This window comes from Bos mutus, chromosome 20 (assembly GCF_027580195.1).
Source record: "Bos mutus isolate GX-2022 chromosome 20, NWIPB_WYAK_1.1, whole genome shotgun sequence".
NCBI classification, from domain to species: domain Eukaryota; kingdom Metazoa; phylum Chordata; class Mammalia; order Artiodactyla; family Bovidae; genus Bos; species Bos mutus.
In genome coordinates, this window is record NC_091636.1 from 20424186 (window position 1) to 20441910 (window position 17725).

A 17725-nucleotide genomic window follows, 5' to 3' on the forward strand; every position below is an offset into this window, starting at 1 on the left:
AGTTTCTGAACTCTGATTTCTTCTGTGACAGAGAATATGGGACAGTGCAAGTCTCTGGAATACCAGCATCTACCTGCACACAAATTCCTAGAAGAAGGGGAATCCTACCTAACGCTGGCCGTGGAAGTAGCCCTAATAGGGCTGGGACAGCAGCGGGTCATGCCTGACGGGCTGTACACCCAGGAGAAGGTTTGCCGCAACGAGGAACAGCTCATCTCCAAGCTTCAGGAGATTGAATTGGACGACACACTGGTGAAAATTTTTCGCAAGCAAGCAGTCTTCCTGTTAGAAGGTAACTGATAACTTCTCCACTTGTTTAGCCCATTTTATTTAGGCATTCCGCTTTCTTATGTTGGGAATACTGTTTGAGTACATTTAATACAGTAGTTATCCTGATTGGTATGGTCGCTGAGTGTCACAGGCATGTTCATTTTCCAAAAAGTAGTATCACTTAATAAAAAAGTATAGATGTTTAGATGTTTACTATTTATTAGGTGGTCATGTAAGCAATGAGGCTGCTAAAAATGAGCCCTATTTGAATGTCACAAGCTTTAAAAAGGACTGTTTATTTTTAAACTGTTGTTCTTGAGATAAATGTAAATTTTATATTTAGTGAATTATTGCTGGTAGCCATATTCCTTTATGACTGGTAGCCATATTCCTTGGATCTATTAAGTAATAAAATGGAAACTGGTTGGCATTCCTCCAAATTATTGGCTGTTACATGACTTCTGGATTTTGAACCTGTCATTTGCACATCCTGATAAAGGACCAACAACTGTAGAAGTGAATTTTCACTGTGCTAATTATTTCAGAAAATCCATTAGGTGTAGATTCATCAAGGTAAAAGTTTCATAGAATAAGGCAAAGTCAAGTTTTTTTCTTTCTTTCTTGTAAGGTCAAGAGAAAAGTGAAAATGTTAGTTGCTCAATCATGTCCAACTTCCTGTGACCCCATGGACTGTAGCCCGCCAGGCTCCTCTGTTCATGGAATTCTCCAGGCAAGAGTACTGGACTGGGTAGCCATTCCTTTCTCCTGGGATCTTCCTGACTGGGGATTGAACCCCAGTCTCCTGCATTGCAAGCAGATTTTTTACCATCTGAGCCAAACAGACAAATCCCCAAATTTTGACTGATATTTTTTTAAATGTTTTTTCCTTGTCAACAATAAGTGTACTTAATGTGGTAACCTACTCTTTTACTGGAGAAGGAAATGGCAACCCACTCCAGTATTCTTGCCTGGAGAATCCCATGGACAGAGCAGCCTGGTGGGCTACAATCCATGGGGTCACACAGAGTCAGACAAGACTGAGGCAACTTAGCATTAGCAGTCTTTTACACAGATTTGGGAGATGTCAGAACTTTTTAATTGCTTCCATCTCTCAAGTACATGTGTGTTATTTTTGTGGGATTCTCTGTGATTGATAAGCTCATAGAATATGGTTTCTTTGTCTTGTATTTGGAATGACTATACTTAGGGAAGGGATTTAGAGAAAATAGCATTTCAAAACCTCTCTTATATGTCCAAAGCTAAAGATCTAGTTGAAAAAAATTTTTTTCATTAAATGCACTTTACATTTATATATTTTAGAAGTACAGTTATTTTTATACTGGCTCTTAATAACTCTTGGTAAACTGCCTTTTGAGTTTTATTATTCTGAAGGAATAGAAGAGGATACGTGCTTTTCAAAGTTGATAGTGTCTGATACCTGTTCATCACTTACTTATCTTATGTCTTCATGTTCATTACTTACGAATATTTTTAAACTTTGTTTTACTCTTTGATTAGACCATACTTTCTTGTTAAACATTTTAATTAGAACTATGCCCGATAAGGAGTGCTGATGACTTATCCCAGCCTCCGCTCCTTTCCCAGCCTTGCTCAGCCCACAAAGAGTGGGTGGTGCAGGACAGGAAGAAGTCCAAGGGGAAGCCAAGGGACCATTTCTATAAACTCCAAAAGATAAATGCTCCATGATAGAATCAACTGCACTGGGCACCAAGTTCTTCATGCATTTATACTCTGTGAATTTCAGGGGCAAATTAGTTAGCTGACCTAAGTATCTGAAAAAGAGGAAGCAGTAACCCTGTATTGTTGCTGAGTGTTAGTCACTTCTGGACATACTGTGGGCATATTGGATCATACTAGACATACTGTGGACATACTGGAAAAACACTTCTGGGGAACTTAGATTCCAAATTTAATTTTTTCACTTTTCAGTACACTGGAGCTCTGGGACACTGATTATTCATTGACAAATAATTCTATGATACCTGACTGAATGTTTTGCTTGTTGGGAAGTGCTATTATATTGATTATGCATCCTGGCTTTCCTTGCATAGTACAGAAAGGGAACTTGATGGTTTAAGGGAAATGCTGAAAGGAAATGGAGGAGAGATACAGAAGAAAAATAGATGTTTGCTATAATTAGTCCTTAATAAAGTAGAGTTAATGTCTTACTCTGCTCAAGCTGCCATAAAAAAAATACTACAGGTTAGATGCTTAAACAACAGAAGTTTATTTCTCACAGTTCTGGAGGCCGAGAAGTCCAAGGCCAAGGCGCTTGCTAGTTCACTTTCTGGTGAGGGCCCTCCTGCTGCCTCGCACAGGGCTGCCTTCTCTGAGTTCTCACAAGGCAGAGACAGCATTCACTCTTGTCTCTTCTTAAGGGACGCTACTTCTGTTGGACCAGGTCAGGGCCCCTGTGACCTCACTTAGCCTTAATTACTTCCATAAAGGCCCTGTCTTCAACTACATTCACGTTGGGAGATAGGGCTTCAACATAGGAATTTGAGAGGAGGGCAAGCATTCAGTCTATCATAGTAACAAATAATTTGGCCTCATATGAACTAAGGGTAAAAACTGTAATGCTATATCAACTTTTTACTAATACCAGATCACTAAAACATTTTAAAATATCTTCAGTTTGTCTTGGTAAAAAAGTAGTCTACATGACTTTTAAAGTACTTAAATAAGGAACAGTTCAAAACTGCTAACCAAAGAATGAAACAATGACATTTAAAAACAACTTCTGTTAGTTTAAAATGATCTAAAATATATCATGTTCTTACCAGAGTGCCCAGTTCAATAACTCCTTTCACCGTTTCCTCTAAACTGCATTTCTTGCATTCTAAACCCTTCACCAGACTTAGTTTTCTCATGGAAATCAAGTGTATTATGTCCTTTGAGCAGTAATGTGATGGTTCATAATTCTAGAGTCATGAAACCAATGTTACCCAAAGGTGAGATGGAAACTAATTTACAAAACACTTTACAGTAACTAGACCTCAAAGTACCTAAGCGGAAAGTAGTTGAACTAACCACTGTGGTTTCCTTTCAAAATTTGTTTTAAAAGTTGGTATTGCCCTTCGTAAGGTAGCATTTAGAGAAGACAAAGGGGGAGTCAGCTCTGCCACGATGCCTATCATAACTTCTGAGAAATGAATTTTGATAGCTTCAATATAAATTTGCTTTTGAAATTGATCTTTTGAAGCCCAAATGGTGGCAGACTCAGTTACTTTTTTTCTTTTGCGTATGGTGAGTATTATTCTATTTTTTATTATTAATCACTTTCTGAGAATTAACATCTCTTTCTCCTTATTAAAAGCAGCAATACTTAAAAGTCTTTGTATTGGAATTTGTGGTTCAGAATCTCCATCCCTCCCCCTGAAGCAGAGCACTCTTTTCTGGAAGCCTGGCTTATGTGTGCCCCTCCAGCTGAGTCTGGGGCAGGTTCCAAAGTGAAGCTGAGAGTCATCTGTGTATTTGAAAATCTGGGCACATAGATATCACACATTGAGAGAGGGCCTGTCCTGAGTTGAGTGAGGTTTCCTGCTTCCTTGTTTCCTGAAGCAGTTGTAGTGTGAACAAGCTCCGCCCCCTAGTTGTGTGATTCACTTTCAGCTGTGCTGCAGGGAGTTGTTCCTGAAGTGAATTTGATGTTGTCTACTCTACCCTGTCGCATCATTTCTGACTTAAGAATTGTATTCATTTCAATCATGTCACTTAGATTACATTCTTCACTAGATTAACGCTGTTTATAACTTTACATAAGAAATTTATACTTTACAAGAAGTCTTAGTTCCTTGTTTAAGAATGTAAAATGTATATGCTCTCTTCCTACAGCCGGCCCATATAGTGGTTTAGGCGAAATAATCCATCGGGAGAGTGTTCCAATGCACACATTTGCCAAGTATCTCTTCACCTCTCTCCTACCTCACGATGCTGAACTGGCATACAAAATTGCACTGAGAGCAATGCGGTACGTATTCCGCCCCGTGCGCAGTGGCGATCCAAATCCCCACCGGGGAAACGTAACTGACTTCTCGCTCATCCGTGTTTCTTGTAGGCAGCAGGAATCTGAAGAAGCTATCGTGCTTCTGCAGTTGTGGTGGTGGTAGTTTGTTGCCTCGTTTGGCTTTTGTTTTATTTAAAGTAAGGGAAAGAGGGTATTCTTGTCGGCTGTCACACTCACGTTCATGGTGGCTTTATCCTACTCTGTCTTGAAGCTAGAATTTGAGACCAGAGAACAGTTTCAGGTTGGGTTTAGTCACAAGGCAGCAACAGTTGAAACCTTCCTAAATAACTCATTATTTTGAAAAAATTAGATTTTGAAACAGTGGTAAATAATACATACACTTGGCTGAATATAATTGAGGGAGCCCTTCACACCTGCTGCAGTTACGCGTCCCCGTCAGTAGTGCAGGAGAGCCGTCCTGGCGAGGAAGCACGTTTGCTCTCAACTGGAGAGTGAGAGAAGGTGGGACTCTGTCCGGCGTGGACGGCATCGCGGTCCAGGGGTCGCCCAGGATTTTCCTGCCTCCGCTCTGCTCCCGCCACCCTCAGTCCCTCTTTCAGTAATAATAATTGGAACACGTTGTCTTCTGCCGCTGACTTTTCTGTTTTCTCCTCCTTTATAAAGTCAGTTCACAAAGGAATTATTTTCATCATGAATTTGTGGTAGCTGAATATTTTTTAATGCATTCAAGATTACATTTTTCAATCTTATATATAGCCTTTTAAACTTTAAGGACCTGAAAGAAATAATCTACTTTCTTAAAATGTGAGCTTTTTCCTTTTGTCTTTTTTTTTTTTTTTAAATCAACACACTTGTTAAAGTGCAGATTAGACCCTGTTATTGCCATGTAAAGACACACCTCCAACTTGAGATGTTGGAAAATAGTTTGATTCCACAGTTAGCCAGTGTAGTGGATTCAAAAACAATGCCTTTCCTGTATGAGTATAACTCATAAATCACAGGAGGCCTCTTTTTTATGCAGCAATAGAGTGTGTATTCCGGAGAAGGCAGTGGCAACCCACTCTAGTACTCTTGCCTGGAAAATCCCATGGATGGAGGAGCCTGGTAGGCTGCAGTCCATGGGGTCGCTCAGAGGCAGACACGACTGAGCAACTTCACTTTCACTTTTCACTTTCATGCATTGGAGGAGGAAATGGCAACCCACTCCAGTGTTCTTGCCTGGAGAATCCCAGGGACGGGGGAGCCTGGTGGGCTGCCGTCTATGGGGTCACACAGAGTCGGACACGACTGAAGCGACTTAGTAGCAGCAGCAGAGTGTGTATTCATGTATGTGTTTATATGTACCTGTGTGTCATTGTGTATGGAGGCTGACATCTTTTAATTTGACATGCTTTCCTTGGCAACATGAAATCTCATTAACATATCAGGAAAACTTTAAAAGTTCTCTCGTCTATTTTTTAAATATCAAAAAAAAAAAAATAACTAACATGAGCAAAAGTCCCCCACCAAATTACTTTACACCACTTGGTTTGTATTTTAGAGAACAATTTTATAAGTATGTTCCTATTCCCATTTTTGGAAGCTGAAATGGAAGTTGTCAGATGAAGACAGGCGCTCTGCTCTGTACTAAGATTTGTGCTTCTGTGCAAAGGGAAGGATGCTAATGCTGTGATGCCACCAGATGCTATTGCCTCAAATCCTGTTAAGTTTAAGGGTAAAATAGCTTAAGGTTTCTCTGTGTATCTGGCTTATGTGAAGGTATCTATCAGGAGGGGAAAGGCTTACTTTTCTAACATTCAGAAACTCATCTATGTCTGCCCTTGGTGGCTGCCAAGGCAGAATGTTCATGGGGAATTTCAGCAGGGCACAGGGGAATTGTTACCACCTCTTTTCCACCTGCCACATGCCCTCAGCCAAAGGGCTGCTATGGGAGGGAGGTGGTGTGAACTATTAGAGCATCTCTAGTATGCTAGCCGGAGAAGGCAGTGGCACCCTACTCCAGTACTCTTGCCTGGAAAATCCCGTGGATGGAGGAGCCTGGTAGGCTGCAGTCCATGGGGTCGCTAAGAGTCAGACACGACTGAGCGACTTCACTTTCACTTTTCACTTGCATGCATTGGAGAAGGAAATGGCAACCCACTCCAGTGTTCTCGCCTGGAGAATCCCAGGGACAGGGGAGCCTGGTGGGCTGCCGTCTATGGGGTCGCACAGAGTCGGACACGACTGAAGTGACTTAGCAGCAGTATGCTAGGAGTGAATGTTCTTCTCGATGGATTCTGATACTGTTTCCAGCCTCTGGGAACAGCCAGGGGAACAGGAAGGAAAAGAGACCTGTGGCTTACTTGCTTCTTAGTCTTTCTAGAAAGAGAGGGGAAGTCCTGAAGAAAGGTGCTTTCACAATCATTTAACCATCTTTCCAGGAATGTTGACTAGTTTCCTCTACAGCAACTCTGGAAAGATCTGTCTGTGAATATAAGGATATTCTGAATTTTTAAAAAGCTAACTAGCAACCTCACCAAAATTCTTACTACTAAATTGCCACCGTCTAATGCTAACATCTCTGTGTCCCTACATAAAAGGAAAAGGGAGGGAGGCATTTGACCTGTCAGAGCAGTAACTGCTGTTGGGCGAGGCCCTAAGCCCAGCATCGCAGCCTGAGCCCACCAACCTCTCCTGGCCCCCAGCTCTTACTCCACAGTCCCTGAACTGGTGTACTTGAGTCAAGGTCAGTATTTTTGATGGTTGTAAAAAAAAAACTATTGCAGTTACAGCTACTTTGCTAATCTCGTTGGTGCTTGTATTTGGAAGAGACCACTGAGCATGTGCTGTGTTTCAGTGGTTGTTCTTTATAAGTCAGCATTCTTAAAGACAGACTGATTAAAATAAGAAGTGGTGCTGAGTTTGTGTAAGACTGTCAAGGGACAAATACTCAGATCATTTGCACTCATCATCTGTATGTAATGTGATTGATAGAACATTTTTAAACTACAAATTTCTGAAGTATAAGGAACTAATTCTGCAGAAAGTGTGAATATATGGAAAGGAAGTCATTTTTCTTTTGCTTTCCCTCCCATTTTAGTAAGTTAAGCTTATTCGTCTCAACTATACAGTGATCCCTAACTCTTTATCATCTCAGTCTTAAATATCCACTTCACTATCAATTTCTTTCGATTTTTATTTTTTAGTGAATTATAAGGTTCAGAAATTTTACAGTAGGTAAACACTAAGACTTGTGTTTCAAAGCTCTCTATTGTAACATATCTTCATTTCCTCGAATATTGCCATTTTCTGAATGATGCTAAAGAAAGGAAACTCTTAGGTTTAGGTAGTGAGCCATTAATGAGGTAACTTCAGCATCCGGACAGCAGAGCATAGCTGTACCAGCTCTCCCCTCACCAAGGTCCTGAGCAGTCTCTCCCAGCGTGTTCCCTCTCCTCTGGCTTCTGCCAGTCCCTGTGGCCCAGGTGATGGACAGGTGATCACTGAGCGCTGCCTGCCTTGTCTTATCATTACAGGTTGCTAGTATTGGAATCTACTGCTCCAACGGGAGACCTCACCCGCCCACACCACATTGCATCAGTTGTTCCCAACCGATACCCTCGCTGGTTCACTCTAAGCCACATAGAATCCCAGCAGTGTGAGCTGGCGTCCACCATGCTAACTGCAGCCAAAGGTACTGGGTCGTCCTGAGGTCTTGTGATTATTTCGTGAATTTGACTCTTTAAGGGTCATGTTTTCCATCATGTTCTCAGTGGTGGAGCTTATGTTGTAAAGGATTCTTTTCTTTAGATGTTAGCTTAGGAAGCAAAACAGGTGCTACTCACTTGAGGCAACATTTTCCTCATTTAACTGCATCGTTAAACTGGCTCCTGGCAGAGTTCGGGTTTAGTCACCATGCCATGTAAATGGTGGGTGAGCTCCAGAAGCAGATTAAAAAGTTGGGTTCCATTTTTTTTCTCCCTGAAATACTCACCAGAAATACATCAGTAGGAACCTGAGACAACTATTTGCTATCTCTTATTGGTTCTGGTTCACATGCTTTTAGTCACTGAGGGTGTGTCTCAGTGTTACCTTTTTTTGAAGCTGGGATGCACAGATATTGCAATAACCTTGAGACACTTGGTTGGGCCATCTGTGAACATTACATGTAAATTAACTTGTGCTTTGTGTTTTGTTCCTTTTTAAACTCCCTTTGGGTGTGTGTGTATGGTTTTTTTGTTTGTTTTGCTCTGCCTTGATTTTGTTTCCCCCTGTTCATTGCAGGTGATGTTCGGAGGCTGGAAACAGTATTAGAATCCATCCAGAAAAACATTCACTCCTCATCCCACATCTTCAAGCTTGCCCAGGATGCATTTAAAATAGCAACTCTCATGGACAGTTTGCCAGACATCACTCTCTTGAAAGTGTCTCTGGAGCTGGGCCTGCAGGTACGTGACTGTGGTTTTTACCGGGGTGCCAAGGGCTGCTAATAAAAGCATCATCCTCAGACTGTGTCTGCTGCTTTGCGTGTTTCAGTGCAGGCCCATGACTCTTTGGTGCACAGGTCTGCTAGACCTCAGGAGAGCCCTGCGCTTCACAGACGCAGTCGTTCCCAGCTGCGCCGCTCTGCAGCTGCACGTGTAGGACTGTGCCGCTCAGAAGCCCTGTTGGTGTCTTTCGACAAAAAAATCATCTTCTGTATTAGAGCCTTAACCTCACCGTTTCTCCTTTAATGAGTGAAGAAGAGTTATTCCTGTGCATGACTTAAGCTCTCATGTGTAATAAAGATTCAGTTGTTAGGGTTCTATTTTTAGAGGAAGTATAGATATTTATTGATGTTTTTTCATTTTCATAACAGATGGACAGTTCTGTCTCCTTTTATAACCCTGAGAAAATTAGGTAAAGGTAGAGGGATTGGGTCTGGTTTCAGCTTCAGCACGCATGCTTAGACATATTATCAAGGACACTACAAGTTAGTTATTTAAGTAGATGTGGCTTCCTTAGAGTATCTGAAAAGATTACTGTATAAATCAGGAACTCAAAAGTTTATGTTTCTACTTTTCTCAGGGAATCCCTATTAACATTTGTGTTTTTCCCTCCATGAAAAGCAGTAAAAGAAATTGCCACCTTCTAATTTTCTAAAGTATGGGGATTAGAATGCCCCAGTTAGATGATTCATACAGTTTTCTAGTTATAGCTTCTCCTTACAGTGATTAATAAGGTTAAAGAATTAGATGACAGGAAAATGCCCTTGCCATATATATAGTACTCTACAAGTAGAGGGCATGGGAAATTATACTTAAAGCTATATGATGACATTTTAGAAGTTTCTTTTTAAAAATAACTTCATATCGTTTGGCTTACTTTTGTTATCATTTGCCTCAGAGATACGATGCAGAAAGAGCCATTAACATGAGTTTTCTGGTTATTTGGAATTCTGGCAGATTATTTTGGTAAATGGTAAATAGGAGCTTGCTCCCTGCCTCATTCTTCCTGGGACCCAGGAAGGAATCCCATAGACCTTTCCAAGAGAGTATTATGTTCCTAGAGGTTCTGAATCTTAAAAAATGAGGGAAGCAGTAAGGTATGGTTGATTTTATCTAGGAATCCATTAGAAAGTAAACAACAAAATTAGATTGCCAATGGTGCCAAAGGATTCCCTTCTGTAGACTTGTGCTGATCTTCTTAATCACCAGGAAGGGACAAAAGAGGCTGAAGAAATAACTAAAACAATTATTTTTTTTTAAATGGAGGGTTCCCAGTCAGAATTGATTCAAGAGGTGGCTCAGAGATTTAAAAGCAGGGAATGTTAAAGATGGGGAGGAGAAGAGCACGTCGGCCATGTTTAATGTGCCAGTCCAGCCTTTGAGTTTTGCAGAGGAGAAAAGTGGTTGATTGAGTGGCTTGCCCAGGATGCTACATCTAGCCAGTCGGTGCACCAGGAGGAGAACACAGACCTCCTGCCTCCCAGGCTGGGACGAGACCAGCGAGGGAAGCCGTAGACAAACCCAAGTTCATTTGCCGAGTTTTGCTCCAAATAAGGTTCTACCTTGGGGTGCACTGTTTTCTTTTTCACTGACTTGGTATAACCTTCCAAAGCATTCTGTTTTCCTGTCTTTACAGGTTATGCGAATGACACTGTCAACCTTAAACTGGCGGCGACGGGAGATGGTGAGGTGGCTGGTGACGTGCGCTACTGAAGTGGGTAGGTAGAGTCAGGACAGGGGGCTTCCCCAGGTGCCTTGTGGTCAGGTTCAACTTGTCACTTCCAGATACACACAAGAACATTTTCACTCTGTTACTTTGACGTCTCCAAGGCTCCTGCCCCTTCCAGCAACCTACGGGAGCTCCCTTCCCCCAACCCTCACCTTCCACCTCCAGTTCTGCCCACTTGCATTGTTCCTGTCACATTCGTGGGGCCCCAGCGTCTTATCTAAAATGGAATAGGCTAGGGAGTAAACCCTTTTTATTCAGTTGTTCTGTCACACTTAAGGTGCCTTTAGTAGCTTCTTGTGATAATCAGATTTACAGTTTTCATATTCCAGAAATGGAATGAATATGAAACTTTGGTAGGAGGGAAACCATCTGAAAATACCTTCAGACTGTGGGTTAGGGGTTCATAGCACTTTAATGAAAATAATATACAGTTATCTAGTTGCTCTGAGTTTTTCCTTCATTATCTGAGGGCATTTCTCAAGGTACCCAGCAGAGAAGTGACCACTGGGTACGGTTTAGGTGAGCTTTCAGATGGACGAGAATTTTTAGTAGCCACAAGAAGACCTGGGCTGCACATACAGGCGCCGTCTGTGAAACCCTTCAGCCAGCTAGCGCCCCTCTGCAGCAGTGAGGCAGAACCAAAAGCCCAGACACGCCTGGTGAGAATGCCGGCACAAACCGAGTAGGGCTGTTTAAAATAAACGGTGCTTCAACAGCCACCATTTCTTTCCGTTTGCATCAGAAAAGAATACACACCTCTTGCTGAGAATACCAGCCACCTCAGTGTGTATCTAAAGACTGACACAGCAGATACCGTAAAAGCATTTTCCTTGTTGTTTTTCTTTTGTTAATCTACAATGGTATGTTATCTTGGAAAGCAGGAAATTGGTCTCAATATAAAAGTTATATTATCGACGTGATGCGTTAGTACATCGATACAAAGATAATACCAGTTCAAAAACTGCCACACCACTACCCTACCCTGCACCAAGACAGAGGCCTCATTTCTCTTCGATTTAGTGCCTGCTTTTTAATGGCTCATGTTTAGGATTTTCCTGCAGCTGAGGCACATTGATCTGTGTACTTAGAATGACAGTCAAACCTTGTCATCCATTTCAAACATTCAAGTCATCTGTATGTCTGCTTCTGTTGACTTTTTTCTCTCTGATTACAGGTCACATTTCCTTGCTTCTTTGTGTGTTTAATCATTTTGTATTGTGTGTACTTTAAACTTGGGCACATACACACACATCACATAAAGACTCCCTATTCTGGTGAGGGTTGTACTTTTTCTGACTCCCATTCTGTAGTCGGTAACTGACAGGAGGCCCCAGTGAACTGGAACTCATTAGCAAGAAGCCGTTGTCTGAAACGGCAGGCAGGCAGCAGCACAGCGCAAATACCAGCTACCGAGAGGATTCGCTCTTTATTACAGGAAGTTCATGTTCCTTAGGCATTTCACTGAATAACAGTCTATCATAACCTTATTGTAAAAGGTTGCTCCCAGGCACATTACCTTGCAGGATTTTCTGGCCGGGCTCATGTTCTGTGCTAGTTAACAGTGTAAGCATTGATTAAAGAGTGGAAGTAAGGCAAGACCCCTGGGCAGCCAGTCAGTAATGCGGCTTCTCTGTGTTCTTGGCAGGTGTTTATGCCCTGGACAGCATCATGCAGAGCTGGTTTACACTCTTTACTCCCACCGAAGCCACAAGTATTGTTGCCACCACTGTGATGTCCAACAGCACCATCGTCCGCCTCCACCTGGACTGCCACCAGCAGGAAAAGCTGGCCAGCAGCGCCCGGACACTCGCACTGCAGTGCGCCATGAAGGACCCTCAGAACTGTGCCCTCTCCGCGCTGACCCTGTGTGAAAAGGATCACATAGCTTTTGAGACGGCGTACCAAATCGTTCTTGACGCTGCTACAACCGGCATGAGCTACACCCAGCTCTTCACAATAGCACGGTACATGGAGCACCGCGGGTACCCCATGAGGGCCTACAAGCTGGCCACCCTGGCCATGACCCATCTCAACCTGAGCTACAATCAGGACACGCACCCTGCCATTAACGACGTTTTGTGGGCCTGTGCGCTCAGCCACTCCCTTGGTAAAAACGAGCTTGCAGCTATAATACCTCTGGTGGTCAAGAGTGTCAAGTGTGCAACGGTACTGTCAGACATTTTGCGCAGGTGCACTCTGACCACTCCTGGCGTGGTGGGGCTTCACGGGAGGAGGAACTCTGGTAAGCTCATGTCGCTGGACAAAGCCCCCCTGAGGCAACTCTTGGATGCCACGATTGGGGCCTACATCAACACAACACACTCACGGCTCACACACATCAGTCCTCGGCACTATAGTGAGTTCATAGAGTTCCTCAGCAAGGCCCGAGAGACCTTCTTAATGGCGCATGATGGACACATTCAGTTTACACAGTTTATCGACAACCTGAAACAAATCTACAAAGGCAAAAAGAAACTGATGATGTTGGTTCGGGAGAGGTTTGGTTGATAGAACTTGTATGAATGAGGGTGGGGGTGGGGTTGGGAGGGATGGTTTGTTTTTACTTGAGCCTGCCTTTGTACCCTTTTTAACTTAAAGAACAGAGCCACACCGGTATTATATGTGTATAGTTATATTGCGTTTGCAGACTAAATTGTCATGTTGTGAAAGTTCGTGTGTTTTTAATTTTTTTCCCTTTTTCTTTCTCTTTTGTTTTATTTTTTTTTAACTCTTCCTTTTTTTTGTATGAGAGAGAGGTTGAAAAGGTTGGGTTTACACTGAGTATATGTTGTCAAGTGGCAAAGTCCACATAGCTCTCCTGTTTTCTGTATACGTTCACAGCCTCAAAAAAAATAATTGAAATGGCTTTAAAACCAAACAGAACACCTCCATCCTGTGATAAGTACCTCGAATGGATTCAGCTTTACTCCTTTGTAACTCATCTTTACATTTGCAGCATATTTAAACAAACCAACAAAACGAAATATTAATAGTTAAAAGGCTGACCCACGTGGCTTTGCAGTGCTGTTCGTCCAGAAGCATGGCACACGATGCTTGTGCATGTGGAAACTTAGCGACTGTCAACATACATTCTCAGGGATTTATCAAAAAAAAATTAAAAAAAGAATGAGAGCATTTATTGTACTGTATATATATTATAGTATATGTCTGAATATTGAAAATATAACATTAACTAATTTATAAAAAATATTCTATGTAATGCAAAATACTTGAAGCTGCAGTAGCTTGGTTTTAAACAAAAACAACAAAAAAAACTGAGAGAAAACCTATCAGAAGGACTAAAAGTGCGCCTTGCTTCAGGGTTGGCTCAGGCGGTGAGCTTCATGCTGGGCATCTGTGCAGAGCCACCTTTTGGATTGCATGGTTGGACTGAGATCTACTGGGAGAAATTATATATGTATATATATTTATACAACTTATGTATACATATATATATGTATACACACAGACACAAGACACACACCACCAACCACTACACCACACATGCTTGTAACAGGCACTAGAACGAAGAGGGACAAGATACACAGCCAGAGCAGCAAGCCTTAGCATTAAGAATATACAGTATGCCGGAACTGGGCTTCGTGCCTCCTAGCCTAGGAAACTCAAAAGAAATACCCTTTTGACACAAAACGCAAAATGTTTTCCAAAACAATTGACATATGATACATTACGCCTTTGCAGTGAGCTAATAATAAGCTAACCTTTGTGCACAAATAACATTATATATATTATATATCTATTCTGCATAGGTATTTTGACTTTGTGCAGGACAGAAAGTTGTGTAGGTATGACTGTTCTACTTTTCCGTTTTCTTTCTTTTTTTTTAAATATATTTTATTTTCTCTAGAATTACTCAAAACGAAAGCAGCCTTCTATCTTGCCTTGTCTTAATGCTTTAAAATAACCAAACTGGAGATCTAACTACCAAACTGTTCATTATATTATTAAATACCAACTTTGGTTACAGTATAGTGTCTTTACTTTAGCTGATGGTTCTGTAACCTTGTGCTTTTTAAAGCAATTTTTATGTTTTGGTGCAAAAGTTGTCCAGTGTCTCTTGTTCCCTTCATTAGAGAACATGCTAGAGGTATGTTTGTAGGTATTTTTGTTTAGAGGAACTATTTCATGCGCTCCATTTTATTTATTATAATAGGTAAAAAGAAAAAAAAAAGGTTGTACTTCATCACCCATGTAAACATGCTCATGAAGTTGAAAGTAATTAAGATTTGATACACTGATATCAATTTATTTATGTAACTAAATCACTGTTTTATAAACTTGTTAATGATCAACAATTTTTGTTTTGATTAAAATTAGTTTTTTGAAAGTTGATTCTGCCTCCTTTATGGTATATCTCTAATTACACTTGAATTTCGTGATTATGGACCTGGGTGTTACCACATCTCTCAAGTGTTTAATACCATATTTGCTCATTGAATAAATATTTGTATACTGTTTTCTAGGCCCTGGAGATACAATGGTGAATAAAGCTAGACACTGGAGCTTACTTTCTGCTTAGCGGAAAAGACAGACATAAATGAGATAATCACAGAGAGACAGACTAGTCAGTTTTCTTCAGTCTGTACACTCGGTATTTCTCCCTAATAAACTATTATTTAAGATGCTCAGTACTTAATATATTTAATAAATGCTAAGTTGTGAGAGGTTTTTTTGCATGTGTGGTTTAAAGGAAATTACAACATAAAGGTTACGTACTACATATACATTATAAACACCTGCCCCGCCCCATCTCCATCAAAAACCTATATGTAAAATGGTGAAAATGCATTTTGTGTGTGTGTATGTGGTAAAACTGCATCATAAAATGTACCTCCTTAACCATTTTTAAGTGTACAGTTCAGTAGTGTTGAGTGTATTTGTTTGAAACAGGTCAGAACTTAGCCATCTTACACAACTAAACTCTATACCCACTGAACAACGGCTTTCCCACCCCCCAACTCCACTCAGTACTCATTGAACAGCTTTCCCCCAACTGGTAACTACCATTCTGCTTTCCACTTCTATGAATTTGATTGCCTTAGAGACATAAATGGCATTATTACAGTACTTGACCTCTTATGACTGGCTGTGTATTTCACTTAGTATGGTGTCCTCAAGGTTCATGCATATTGTCGTATATGAGAGGATTTTCTTCCTTTCAAAAGCTGTAGAGTATTCCACTGTATATATACCACGGTTTATTCATCTGTCTGTGGACATTTGTGTTGCTTCCACCTGTAGGCTGTTGTGAATAGTGTTGCTGTGAACACAGATGTACAAATATGTCACTGATACTCTGCTTTCAATTCTTGTGGATATATACCCAGAAGTTATACTGACAGATATGCTTTTTAAAGCTACAATTAGTCAATTATTCAATCCCTTGATTTTAAGTTTCTCTTTGAGACTCTTTGACATCCAGTCTTAAATGTGAATAAGTCAATAGGTGGAAGTTAGATAAGCCCATGATGACATAAATCACATTAGTGCTAAGTAGGAATAAAAATATAAACTATAAAGTGGTATGAGGATTGGTTCTTTTTTGTAAGTTTATTCTTAGTTTTTTGAAAGCTGATTTTGCCTAAGGGTCAATGTAAATTCATGTGTCTATTAAAACACTGGGACATTGCATAATAAAGTGGACTAATTAAAGTCGAGAGTGGCATCATAGGAAGAATAAAAGTGACTTGTAGTAAAGGTGACTTGGCCAACATTCTTGAACCGCCCTGAGTTCAAGTCCTCGATGAGGACTGTGGTCCAGCAGACAAACTTGATGTCATATGTACGTGTTTTCCTACCTTCCAATGGGCCAGTGCTGGAAAAAAATCTTAAAAAATTTTAGTATTGTTAAAACTTGAATAGCAGGAAGGAAGAATGGAGGAAGTGACGAGCTTAGACAATGTAAAGGTGGCAGAATGTGTTCCTAATTGAAGCCTGGGCTGTAGAATTCTGCATTTCACTGCTCTCAATTTCTGCTTTCATTTAAGAACAGAGGCTACAGTTTCAGGGGGAAATAAATGTTTCATGACTTTCAAATCCTAAGTTGGATAAAAAATTATTATTGTCACAATTTTTTTTCAATATAGTAGCAAAGGAGAACTAAGCTTTTTCCAAATTGCTGAAAAAAATTGGTAAATGGCAGCTGTTTCAGGACTTAATGAATGGTCAGTAACAAGATGGGACGATACAGGGAAAAAACTAGCATGTAATCTGATACATCTTAGTGAAGGAAATAAGAGTGAGGTAAAATTTAAGATGAACTGTTAGACACCACTATGAGGATGGATTCAAGCTAGCGGGGGTAAGAGATTGAAATAGGAAATGTATTAGAAGGATTCTGAATGGTTCACTCAGAAAGCCTCTTTTGTGTTCCTACCATGTGATAGGCTTGGTTCCAGGTGCTAAGACAAGTCATGGACCAAAAAATGTCCATTCTTGTGGAGCATATATTCTAAGTTGAAGGAAGACGTACATAATGTGTTAGTGATATGTATTATAAGGAAAAGCAGAGGAAGGGGTCCTTTAGGTGGAGTGATCAGAGGAGATTCCAGTGTGGTGAAATATGCAGAGACGTACCTGAAGGAAGTGAGGGAGGGAGCTGACCATGCTAACATCTGGCAGACGTGTGTTTGAGGCAGAAGGAACAGCAAGTGCCAATCCGTGTCTGAGATCAGCAAAGAAAAGGGACCTTGGCTGAGGTAGAATGGGGTGGGGAGACTGTGAGGTAGGCAGAGAGAGGAGATAAGGCTAAAGACTAAGTTAGATTGAATAAGAATTTTTTTTTTCATTTTTATTGGTATGAGGACTTACAGGTCGTCATGAAGATTTTTACTCTGTTTCAAGGATCCAAAGTAGAGGAATCTTATGACCTGACTTGTGAGATGAGACGCCATGTAGTTAGGAGGGCAAGAGGGAAGCAAGGAGACCAATCAGGATGCTTACTCGAGTAAATCCAGGCAAGAAACAGTGGAGCCTGGGCCCTGTGTCATCAGTGGACATGGTGACAAGTGGTTAATGTCTCCACATCTGGCAGGGATCAGCCATCACTTGATATGGCGTGTGAGAAAGAGAGGCAGCAAAAATGACTTCAAATGTTTGAACTTGAGTAACTGGAAAGAAGTTGCCAGTAACAAATGGAGAATATGCCAGGGAACAAGTTTTTGAGAGGAGGACCAGGAGTATAGTTTTGAACACATTAAATTCAAGATGCTTCTCAGAACTCAAGACATCTAAGTGGAGCTTTCAAGTAGG

At 41.0% G+C, this 17725-nt stretch overlaps 1 protein-coding gene across 1 annotated transcript in view; it reads left to right on the plus strand.

Annotated features, from left to right (window-relative positions):
- Nucleotides 1-14806, plus strand: part of ZSWIM6 (zinc finger SWIM-type containing 6) — a 211751-nt gene extending 196945 nt beyond the window's left edge. The window contains exons 9-14 of the mRNA XM_005900493.2: nt 32-292; nt 4126-4261; nt 7774-7931; nt 8522-8685; nt 10361-10442; nt 12099-14806. Coding sequence (XP_005900555.2) covers nt 32-292; nt 4126-4261; nt 7774-7931; nt 8522-8685; nt 10361-10442; nt 12099-12961 — 1664 coding nt within the window. The 3' untranslated portion in view covers nt 12962-14806. The remainder of the gene's footprint in view (nt 1-31; nt 293-4125; nt 4262-7773; nt 7932-8521; nt 8686-10360; nt 10443-12098) is intronic.
- Nucleotides 14807-17725: the final 2919 nt, after the last annotated feature.